The 12,229-nt window shown below is 36.3% G+C and overlaps 2 protein-coding genes across 6 annotated transcripts in view; one reads left to right on the top strand and one right to left on the bottom strand.

Annotated features, from left to right (window-relative positions):
• Nucleotides 1-5,144, bottom strand: part of GPR82 (G protein-coupled receptor 82) — a 49,602-nt gene extending 44,458 nt beyond the window's left edge. Inside the window, exons 1-2 of one of the 3 annotated variants that reach the window (XR_012039836.1) lie at nucleotides 5,051-5,144; nucleotides 2,195-2,333 (exon numbers count right to left, since the gene is read on the bottom strand). The gene's annotated coding sequence lies outside the window, so the exon portion shown is untranslated. Of the gene's footprint in view, nucleotides 1-2,194; nucleotides 2,334-5,050 lie in introns of those variants that run through there. The other 2 variants (XR_012039834.1, XR_012039835.1) reach the window with 2 other exon arrangements.
• CASK (calcium/calmodulin dependent serine protein kinase) overlaps nucleotides 1-12,229 on the top strand; it is a 228,278-nt gene that overhangs the window by 155,962 nt on the left and 60,087 nt on the right. For all 3 annotated transcript variants that reach the window (XM_072847953.1, XM_072847962.1, XM_072847944.1), the window contains exon 11: nucleotides 4,008-4,129. In XM_072847953.1, the coding sequence (XP_072704054.1) occupies nucleotides 4,008-4,129 (122 nt within the window). The remainder of the gene's footprint in view (nucleotides 1-4,007; nucleotides 4,130-12,229) is intronic.

Below are 12,229 nucleotides of genomic sequence, written 5' to 3' on the forward strand. Positions count from 1 at the left end.
GAGATAGAATTCAGCTGTAAGAGAGAAGTATTTCTCAATGGCCTTCTCCATAAATGAGGTAACTGAACAGGAAATACCCATGATAACTTTGACTACACACTGTGTGAAGAAAGAATACCAAGTTATTGCCTTATAAAGCAAATATGTCTAACTGACAAATAATAGATCTGCCTCAGTAGGCAGAAAGCTACTCAGTTCATCTCCATCTTCTTCGAAGCAATTTGGTATCATCCTTAAGAAGTCATTCACTAACTATAAAAACATTTCATGTACTAGTACTGACTGCAGAAGACTGTCATAAGCATTCTGACTTTTTTTTTTTTTTTAAATATAGTGAGAGCCCATAGTTTTCAACTTTTCAAGAGTTGGCAGCCCCAAGAGAAATGTGAATAGTTGCAGCCATTCTTTCTTAGGTAGTCCTATGGGAATACAAGAAAGACAAAGTTGTGTGCATGGCCCAGAATAACACTGCTCATTTCCACACTGAGAACATAGGTGCAATTACAGTAGGATCCACAGTTACCACAGTCTTCTCACAGAACCATGTTTGGTGTGGATTTTGTTACTATTACTGTGGAGAAGAGTCTTCTACTTGTATCACGGGAATTACAACCTTTCCTGCGCAGTCATGTGTGTATATATTTCTATAGTAACATAAGGTGCAGGATGAGATTCCTCTCACCTAAGTGGTTGGGACTACTTGAAAGTTCTGTGGCAGTAAGCAGCATTTTCTAACAAAGTTTACTTTAGGGAGTCTTAAAAAACAAACAAACAAAGCCAGTCAAGTTAGTCAGATTCTGTCTGTAACTAAGTTAGTCAAGTTAGATTCTGTCTGGAACTGCTACAGACCATGAGAAATCTGAGCTTTTAAATTATATGACTGTATAATAACTCACTTAAGTCCTTCCTTTATCATCTGTACTGAGGCTAAAATGGATGTATCTGCAATGATGAAAAGAGATTAAATCCTATTTCTAGAGGATACAAACTTTAATTATAAATATTGAGTGCTTTTACACTTTCCCCAAAGGTTAGAAATTTAGCATAAATATGATAGAATATGAATCTTTTTAGGGACAGGTGTGTTGTAAATATTGGTTAATTTTATTTTATATAATATCTTTTATGTGAATTTAAAACTCTTCTGAAAGATACTCCTAGGCTTTTAACCAGATGTCTGTAACAGAGAGAGTTTAGGTGTTCACAAAAATGCCTATAGTTCACAAAAAAGTTCTGTCACTTTTTTATGCAATAACATGTTGTCAGTATATTACTACTTTGCCACTTTCTCATGCAGGTGCACGCTATTTGTAAATGCAGGAAAGACATGGCAGTAGATACAGCATAATATTGCAGGTAAAAAAAACATAAGGTAAAACTGCGATTTTGAGGCATTAGCAAAGTCACTGTCAGAACTTCTCATCAAATTTGTTAAGGATATTCTCAGAAACCTTCTTTTACAGCCATGTATTCAATGCGACCAATGGACAGGAGAAAAAATGAATGTAATGAACAAAGTTTAATGGTTTGGAATTCCCAGATATTCAAAAGGTGGCTGAGATGCAAATATTAAAAAATAGTAACTTTTATTTCTATTTGAAAGATCTCAAAGTATTCCACAAAATAAAATTCCCAAAGTAAATAATACTGTCAAATAAGTAATGTGGCAGTCCAGAGCATTCAGTGTTTCACAATAATACAGCATTGCAGACAACTTTGAACATACTTTTCATTGGTTCTGGTTTTGGCTCAAGTTTTAGTGGTCATGAGCAACATTGAGGAGTATTAGAGACTCCTAAGATATCCAAGCCTCTGAAGTGATTCTTCTCTTGAGTTTTCCCTAATGTAAACACTCCAAATACACAGAAAGGGCTTTGAACCTGGAAAGCAGAGTTTTGCTAGAAAATAAAATAATTAATTTAAACTCGAAGCATGACAAGAATAGAAATAAAAGAGAATTCTAACAAATTTCCTTCTGCCAACTGCATCCTGGAAAGTCAAGCACTTTCCTTCAGGCTTGAAGATCTCTAAGTTCATCAACCTTTAATTGACATACTGAAAATGTTAAAAGAAACTCAACGTAGTCCCTTTTGGGTCCCTAGGTAATGTTTTTCTTCCTTGCCTTTGAGGTTTAGCTATGATCTCTCCATGCTCTTACCAGCAGATTCCCAGTCCCTGTATTTTCTCAGGTTTCCTGCTGTGTCTCCCAGTGTGGAAGCTGTGGTGGAGGCAGAGGAATATGGACCGTTCCTTTCAGCTGAGCATGCTTATTCATTATCAAAGACAGAGCAGTTTTTTCTCTTCTTCAGTGCACCTGACCCCACGCACAGCAACTATGATAAGGCAAACCATTAGTTTTATTTGCTGACCAGCCACAGCTTTTTTAAAGGAACATAAATTAATACATCAGTTGGAAACAAGTAGTCAAACACATTTAATGGGAGAGGACTAAGAAGTCTTATTGCTCCTGAGCCATGAGTTGTGAGTGAGGGGAATACTGTGGTTCTTAACCTTGGTCTACAAGGAACTGTGAGGAGAATCCTAGGTTGAGATTTGTACGAAATGTGATGCAAGAGTTTCTAGACTGGTAACTAACTCATCCTTCTAAACCATGAGGTCACAAGTCTTGTATAGTAGTTTTTGTGTATTTTGTTATGTTTATTCCAGTTTTTCAAGGTTTTCAGAGAAATAAGTAAATTTAACTTGTTTCCTTGTGTCGTTAAGAGGGAATTGGGTTTTTTGGTTTTATTACATTCTGAAAATGCAATAGATTACAAAAGGGCTTGAGTTAAAGAAGGCTGGTAAGAATTATTCATACAGTGGAGGAGGGAATTTCAAGAAATGTAGCAATTTTTTAGATATTATCTATCTTGACAAAAGGACACTGGCAAATGAATAAGTAAACAGAATAAACATATTAAGGAGAAATTAGTGAAATACAGAATGTGTGGAATTCTTTATCCAGAATTAAGGATTTATTTATGAAAAAGCATTCAGCAGTTCACTGTCAGACACCAGCATTTTTGCAGACTAACACTGGGTATGCTACCATCTTTCTAGATGCTTATACCACTGTGGAAAAACTGAAGACATGGGCTGTGGGTGTTTAGATAAGCCAAATTTAGCGTTCTAGTAATGCACACAAGTGGTAGCCACCACCTATATCTGATTTTTAAAACAAGTTGTTCCACAAGAAACCAATATGGTCTGGTTTTCTATGGATTTGTGTTGTGTTTCTGTATCCTCCCCTGCTGTGAGTTCAACTCGCCTCATGGACTTCCACCTTCCCTAATGCCTCCTTGTTTCTCCTTTTTGTCCCCATATCCCTCACTTCTCTTTTCACCCTTATGCCATATAAAAATTATCCCCATCTTCCTATGACCTCAAACAACCCACTGGTCAAAAGGCAGCAAGTGCTATAACTGGGTCTGAGATAACCAGGCAAGCAGAACAAACAGAACAAAAACCAGAGCTCATGTTACGGCCTTTTTTCCTCCTCCGGAGGATACAGCAGTCAGGTCTTTCACTCTCTTCCCTCCTCTATCCAGATGCTGATTTTAAAAGAATTTGTGAGAGTGTTGGTTCTTTCAAATTTTTACTGATTTGGAATATGTGTTTGAAATTGGCCAGCAGTTCCAAAAGTGAAAAAAAGAGAAGGTTGGGGTGGGAATGGTGAGGACAGGCAGTTGGGCAGATAATCCAAGTAACTTCGTAAGACATCATTGGAAACCAGGCTAAAATAGAACAAAGCTAAGCTTAATAAAAACAGGTTTTAACCTCTCTTCAGTTAAACCATTTCTTACGTATAATTACACTATATACGGACACTGTTGATGTATGTACAGTTTATTCACTGAGTTTTCCTGTAGAAACTCCAGCTTTTTAAAGTTCCTGTTCCAGTTGTACCAGGCGAAGTGAAAGTTTCCTTTTCCAAAGTTCAGTTTACCATGAGTCTTTGCTTTATTGATTTTTATTCTTTCTTTTTTTTTCCTGTTATTGCCCCATAGGAGCAGTCTCACAGGTGCTGGACAGCCTGGAAGAAATTCATGCGCTTACAGACTGCAGTGAAAAAGACTTAGATTTTCTTCACAGTGTTTTCCAGGATCAGCATCTTCACACACTACTAGATGTAAGTTTTCTGTGATAAACAATTTGAGTGCATTTCTGTGTCTGTTGTTCATTGGATAATATTTTGTTTTATCCTGAATATATTCTCTTTTTTTGTTTCATACCAAAATGAATTTATTTAGGTATGGAATGTAACAATCCACTAGCACTTTAGACAAAAATACATTTTAGGAATATACGTGCAGAATACTTTAGAATATGTAAGTGGTTAATGACTTGGTTTGAATTAATAGCTTTGCTTTAGAATAATTTATCAGAATAGGCTTTTTTTCTTGTGTTAAGGGCTAGATTTTATTTTTTATTTTAAATGTGAATTGTAACTTTATAACTGTACAGATTCATTCTTTTTTATTAAGTAATGTAAAAATCTTAGACCAGTTCTATGGATATTCTTATAAGTATGACGTTTTTGTGTGAAATACCTAGGTATGCTTGTTTCTGCCATATTCTTGAACAGAGTATTTAATAGGCTCGCTCATTTAAATCTGTATTCTGTGGTTCATGAGAGCTATTACTCCATAAGACAGCAGTGGGTGTTTGTCGCGGATTCGGGGTGAGAGTGCACTTCACTCATAAGACAGAAGGAAAAATATAGTTTATTGATATAGAACAGGGAGTTAGCAAAGGTCAATGGGACAGTGATTTAACAAGATTCGATGGCGAGGTACACTTGATTATTTACTGCATAGAGGACAGGGTCAGACAGAACTGCCAGGGAGACCCTCCCATTGAGTCATGAGGTTCAGAAAAGGACCCCCTTGCTTTCTAAACTCCTTCTCAGAGAGGAGTCTAGGTGCGGCTGGATCCAATCCTAGTCCCAGACTTGGTCAACGGTTTATGTCTAAAGGATTATATGTGCGCAATCAATCCTTTATATCACTTAGCTAAGATTTCAAAGTTTAGCATGCTATTAGTCACTTACCGAGGATCTGTTGCGGCAAGGAATCTCTCAACCTCAAGTAACCTTGAGAGGCGTCCCTACTCAAGGGGAGATCCTGGCGTGCAGCCTGCTGCCGTGCAGGAGAGCTCAAAGGGCTCTTGGGCTGCTCACTATTTATGGGGTTAAGGTGATTGACTCATAGTCATATTTGCATACCGATCACAGATTTTAGTTTCTTAGGTGGGCGCATTGCACAATAGCCCTTGGCTATTGTGTTGTTATCTGTCTCCTGAATCCACTTTGAGCGGATGTAGCCATCATGACCAGATGCATCCATTACCACCACCACTGGTGGTTATCACCTGAGCAGGGTTACAGGAGATAAAGGTTGAGGGCAGGGGAAGCACACCGTCACAGTGTTCCACAAGAAAGTGTGCAAAAATTACAAAGCTGGAAGATACAGGTTAGTGCCTCCTGGTACGCATAAGCAGGATCTCATTCCTGTTTCTTCACTGTCTATCTGTAAGCGTAGTTCACTGTCTGGCTACACGTACAGATCAACTGTGATATCAGATGGTTCACAGAGTTTTAGTTTTCTGGAAGAAAAAAAAAAGCGCTCTATTTTGCAAAAATAATTTTGAAAAGGAAGTAGTCTGGTGTTTGAGAGAAAAATGCTTGCACACTACTTATCTTTCTGTGCCTTGAGGACTTCCTGTTTTCAAAGTTTCTTGTTATCTTGTCACATGCAGAAATCCTGTTTATATTTCCCATTAGTTTTTTAACCAAGAAGGCCTAACAAGCAAATACATTGTACTTTCTCCAAAATTGTGTGAATTTGGGAAAACATATGTATAGTTTTGAGGTAGAAATATTTGCTGAACTTCAACTCTCTGCAAAAAACAGGGACCTTCAGCATCACTCCAGGCTTACACTCCATCCCTCACATTGAGTGCCAAGACCCTCATTGAAGGACAAATTCAAAAGCATATCATGCTGTCATTGATTTATGGGTCTAAAATAAAGGTCAAAAAGAAGCAGAAAAAGCTTTCCCTGATTTTTTTCTGGGATATATGAATACTTCATGTTGAAGACAGAGGACTTGCTTTCAGGCAAGACAAGTTTTTCTAAAGCAATCTACACATTCCACTGAGAAAAAACTCATGATGGAACCAAATCCACAGAGGCATAGGCTATGTCCACATTAGCAAGTACTACAACATAACAATAACAGATCTGTAGAGCAAAGCAGTTGACACTGAGGACCCAGTGTCAACAATTCTGTGTATTTTGAGGGCTTTTACTTTATACTAGCTATACTGCAGTCCTATGGACTGAATAACCACTGGTAGGTGAACAGCATCTTGTATTTTAGTGTCATTTGAGAGTAAATATGCTCTGTTAACGCTGTGGTGTAGGTGGGCATAATCAGAAGATTCATTTCAAAAATACTCTCCTGAATCAAACCAAAATGCTCATGTGACCATATAGATGATGACCATTTTATTACTGTGTCTTAAATTTAACAGCTTGGATACTTCAGTGAATATCACAAATCTAACAAGATGTCTATGCTTTTTAGCCAGTGAAAGACCTGCAGGAATAGAAGTCATTCCAGCTACCTGATCTGCAGGTAGATGATTATGGTTGTAGAAACTTTAAAGAGTTTCTGAAAAATTGTTGAATGCTTTAGTTCCTATATGCAGCTTTGCAGGGGTATGATCTGACAGTAAATGGTGTCATAGTTCCTTTGGTGTCCAAACTCTTTAAAATGTAGTAGATGATTTGTACACTTCTTACAATTTGTTTAGTGACTGGTGAATAGTGGGCCACCTGGATTCTGTGCATCCTTCAACTTGAAAGGATTCAAATGCACACATACTTCTTTCCGGAAGAGGACCCAGCTGCAGGGTTCTGAACTGGCCGGTATGGGAACATAAGCCTTCTGGTAGAGCTTCCCCACAATACAGCTGCCCGTATGACTCAAGGAACCAGAGATAGTTAGCTGTTAAGTGATGAGGACATTGCTCTGGCACAAGATGCTACAGTTCTACAGTTCCTGATAACTGTTTATACATTTTACATTAAACGGTCATTGGATAAAATTATATGAACCATGCAGGAAGAAGGGATTAGGAGCTCATGACTTTCCTAAACTGCATCTCCAACAACTCATCTTGCGATTTGCATTAAAATATGAATCTTTTTTTCCCAGTGTAAGTTCATCTACCTTGTGTTCCAGATATTTAAATTGCTCTGTCTTTTTATATTGCATGCTGCCATATAGAAAGGTGATTAGATAATATGAATGAGAAATAAAAATCTGGACAGGAAGAGAATAACATGGGTGTAATAACAAGAACTGAAACACTTATGTCACTCATGCAGGAAGGTTTTAGACATTTATTAACCTTTATTATGTTGTGATATAACTCTTGGGCTTTGGTAAACCAGATGGCCTTAGTTTAAGTATTTTGCCGTATGACAGGTCTACCAGACATTAACTCATGCTTCTGCAATGCTTTTGCTTTTTTCTGTTCTTTACAGTACCAGTCTGCTTCACAGTACTTCACTAATGATCTAATATTTCTGTAATGGTCTGCTGTAGCCTTTTAAACAAGAAAAAACTGCAATGAATTCATACCATTTTGCCATTCTTTTATTTAAAAGTCATGGTCATTCTCTTAGACAGAAAGGGATACATTTAAATGCACACTATAATAACATATTTGTGAGAGCAAAACACTATCAAAAAGTGGTTTTGTTTTATTATGCTATGTGGAAAGGGGGATGATAGAATCTTCCCAAAGATACTTTTATTAGAATAATACAAAATCAAATTCTAAAAGATTGCAATGTCATGAAATACATATTTGAAAGACTGAAGCAAGTTACAGACAGTATTATTTGAAAGTGTAGCTCTTTCATTTCAGTAACTTGAATGTGGGAGATTGATTTCTGTTTGTGCATTGATACTATTCCAGGTTCTCTCAGAACTCTGAAAAAAATCATCAGTTGTATTTAGATGAAGTTCTGTCAGGGAAACTGTTTATTCCTCCCAGAGTATTTGGGGTTAATGAGGCCACCAGAACAAGTCACCTGGAAAGCATTAAATGAAAAATAAAAATCTGGACAGGAAGAGAATAACATGAGTGTAATAATAAGAACTGAAACGCTTGTGTCACTCATGCGGGAAGGTTTTAGATATTTATTAACCATTATTATGTTGTTATAATAATTATTGTTGGTTTTATCTTTATTCCACTAAGTAAGAATTTTATAATCTGTTGTGAAGTTGTGGCTGTCATTTGCATTAAAACTACTGTTCCTCTTCCTTGGCCTTTTTCCACAGTTAAATTTGTTCTCATGTTCCTACTCTTTCTCAAGAGTTATCCTTATTTTTAGATTAGGCACATGATGATAGTTCACTCCTGCTGCTGAAATACCATCTTTTGCTTCTGAACTAACTCTTTTTCTGAAAGCAAAAAAAAGAAAGGACAATCTTTGTGTTAAGAGTGCAAGTTACGCACAGGTTGGTTTTTTGAGGTAATATAGATCACAAAATAGAAGTCGTCTTTCTCAGTAATTCATTAACTTAGGTGTTATGAGGACAGGCACCTTTGAAGGCCATAGAAAGCAGGGTTCCTATCATCCCATCGATTGTTTTTAATTGATTCATTTATGTATGTCTGTTTAGATAGCTATCTAAAGACTCTCTTCCATTTTCCTTGGGTGCCAAAGCCGTTCAAAACAAGGGGGAGAAAGGTGCCAACTACTTACAAAGTGATTTATATTCACTCTGGGCCAAATCCTGCAATACACCAGCATATCCTGATGTGGGCTTACTGAATAGTTTCATTGTGTGATTTTTTCATAATTTTACAGAATCCCTCGATTGTGTTGAGTGTTATTTTCCTGTACAGAAGTTACACAATTCATTATTAAAAACTTAATTTTGTTTACTGGGGAGAGTAAAGAAAAGGGCCTTCTAGAAACAACCATTTAGAAACATTCACTACCTAAAAAAAAATTATTGTTTAATAATTGATCTGTCTTGTAAAGTAAAAGAGTAACTTTGGGTTGGACAGATTTTTTTTTTTTTTCCCTCGCTTCTGTTAGAAATGTGATGATCAAAATTTTGGTGAATGCTGTAGGACATTCCTGTGTGTGACTTAGAACTGTCTGGTTTTATGCCTATATAAAGCTTTATAGATTGTTTTGTTCCGGTATCCAATTTAGATAATAAAGAATGTAATAAAGTTAAGTAAAGGATATAAATAACTTTATGGAAAAACAGAGCTAAATTTAAGTAGTGAAGCAGCTTTTTGTTACCACTGACAGATTTTTAGAAGCCTTATCAAATGCTTTGATTAAAAATTTTTTATTGACTTTCATGAAAGAGATCCTGGGAGGCATTGCTGTCTTGTGTCAGCACTACTGATAAAGAAGTTGGAAATAAATGTGAAGAGGTTACTAATTTTGGAGACGTTGGCATTTGGCTATTTTTTGTATCATGACAAAAGATTTTACTTTAATGACTATTTGTTTTGAAAAGTGTCCTGGGCTTAAAGGCTGTGCCTAGTGGGGAATATCTTTACACGTTGTATTTCATCTCTATCGGTGCATCAGAAGAAGCAAGGTTTGCTAAAAAGTAAAACCAGAAGCTGCTATTTTATGCAGCTGCCTACATTGAAGTAGACAAGAGAAATCTTTATTCTGTTGAGTCAAGTAGTTTGGTCACCTCTCCAGGGACGCTTTCTGTGGGTGATTCTGAATGCAGATGTCGTTCGATTTACAAGTGGGATTTTCGCTCAGCAGGAGAACAATATCAGCTTTTGTGTGACTGGGGCCTCTCTGTGCTACTGGCTTTGTCTGCGTCTCTCTCTGTCCTGAGTCAGATAGTTCTCTAGGCTGATATCTTTTGGCTGTTAATTTAAGAAGTTTGTTACATTTTTTTCATAGATGGAATCGTTAAGGTAAGTGTTGTTATTTCTGCAAGTATATCTGGGATAGAAGCATTATGAACTTTGAAGAAAGTTTATTTTACCTTTCGCTGGCGTAACGCATTACACACATGGTTTTAACTAAATTAGATTAAATAAATTTTGGAGTAGCTATATGTGTCATATCTATATGTGTAGCCACTTCTTCCCTTTAGAGTTTAATTTATATTCATAGTGCATATATTTAAGGCATACTGATTTTTCAAGAGAATCTCACTTTTATGTCTATTATCCTTTGCTGCTAATGGTAATGTTTCAGAGGAACATGCATCCCTGCACACTTCAGAGTTCCCTTAGTATTTCTTTGGAACTTAGTCATCCAAACAGATTTGGTCCTGAAGTCCAGACTTTTAAGGAAACGTATTTTCTCTTTTGCTAGAAAGAATGTTGTTGGGACCTCAGTTTAGCCTCTGACATGGTTGGCTAAAGCTTTCTACTGGATTTGTTTTGGTTTGTTCTGTTTACCCTCTCAACGTTGGACGTTGGCACAGTAAATTTGAACATCTTTTGTAAAAGTATCAGTTATTCAGCAGTGTCCAGCCATGGCTGATACTATAGTTCTCTATTTGAAAATGTTTTAAAACTCTTCATACATTTATCCCTGATTTGCTCTTATCTGAGCAAAGTGTATTAATTTAACAATTCTATTCTATCCTTTGGAAAAAAACAAAGCAAGAGATGATTTGATTTCTATTTTTGGGACGCTTTCATTTTCTTCTTCCTTTCTTTTCTTTTAAGTCATGAATAGACTGGTGGAATACCTATATCATATGATATAAAAAAAAAAATAAAATCAACAGCTGTGTATAAAAAGCTTAAATATTTTCATGAATCATCTAATTTTTCTATGTTTTGATTTGAATAAGAATGGCTTTCTATGTGAATCATGTAGTGTGGTTCAAGTTTTTTGGATCAGCATTGGTCCTTACCCTCCTGAATACTGATTATGTTAAAACTAATAAGTGGAACATGTTTTAGTGAAACATGAATGTGTTTCTTCTGCAAAAACAGATCAGGAAGTATATGTGTGCTAGATGTCTTGCTAAACTCCCTCAGAACATGTTTAGCTTATGTGAAATAATCCTTTCTCATTTTTAAAATGCCTAGTTTCCCTATTTTTAATTATCCTTTAATTGATATGTTTGTAAGACAAAAGCAAATGGAAAATATTTGTTAAAAAAAAAAGAAAAAGAAACTATGTTGGCAGGAAAGCACCTTGCTATTTGGGGAACCAAATCTGGCTTTTATCCCAGTCCAGCAGAAGCAGCATGCTCAGCCCCAGGGAGTGGGAGGGACTGTCTCTCACACTGCAATGGAAACTCCTTTCCCAAGTAGTGTAGAAGAATATTGACCAAGCCTTAGGGTGAACTGTTTGAAGAATTCCTTCAGCAGGTGGGCTGGATCATCATCACCAGTGCAGTATGCTTTTTCTCTAAAAGGTAACTTCTCTGGAAGGCCATATCTGAAAGAACACTAGAAGCAGAGGCTATTCTAGAATTTCTTCTGCATTATTTCATAATAGTTCTCTAAAATACCTTCCATTTTCAACTTCCTTCATATCTTTGCAGTTCATTTTCTGTGTTCCTGGGATATGTAGGTCACTGTGCTAGTCAGCATCATCGCATTGGTTCTTGTTCTTCCTGTTTCTCTGTCTTACAAATTTATATAGAGAAATTGTCTTATATTTAGTCTTCTGAGCACAAACCATTTTTGTTCCATGTTTTTGTCATATCTTATATAACTGATACATGACTGGGTCTCTTAAACACAAGACTAATACAAATAAGAGCTAACAGTAACTTTTATATTGATAAAGATTCATTTTTGAGAAATTTATGTATCCATCACTTTCCAACAATGGAAAATTCTGGGCCGGATTGTATGACACTGTGATAGTTGCTTTGTTGCACTTAATCTGTTTTCTTTCTAACTAATGTTCTGTCATTTCTGAGTATTTATAAGCATAGTACTGATGTGGTGAATCGTGAAGTGACATTCAGCTTAATAAAGTATGTACTTTAAATGAGAATTGTAGTATTTAGCCTATTACTCTTGGCCAAATGTCATCTTGTCTGTGCAAGTGTGTGTGTGTGTGTGTGTCTGTGTGCACCAGCATATCTTACTCCAAAAGCATAAATCCGTAGACTTTTTTTTTTTAGTATGTAGGATTAAAAATTCCCTTGATTACAATGTATTTTTATGTTACTGGGCCCTGATCTGT

This window comes from Ciconia boyciana, chromosome 1 (assembly GCF_034638445.1).
Source record: "Ciconia boyciana chromosome 1, ASM3463844v1, whole genome shotgun sequence".
Lineage (NCBI taxonomy): Eukaryota > Metazoa > Chordata > Aves > Ciconiiformes > Ciconiidae > Ciconia > Ciconia boyciana.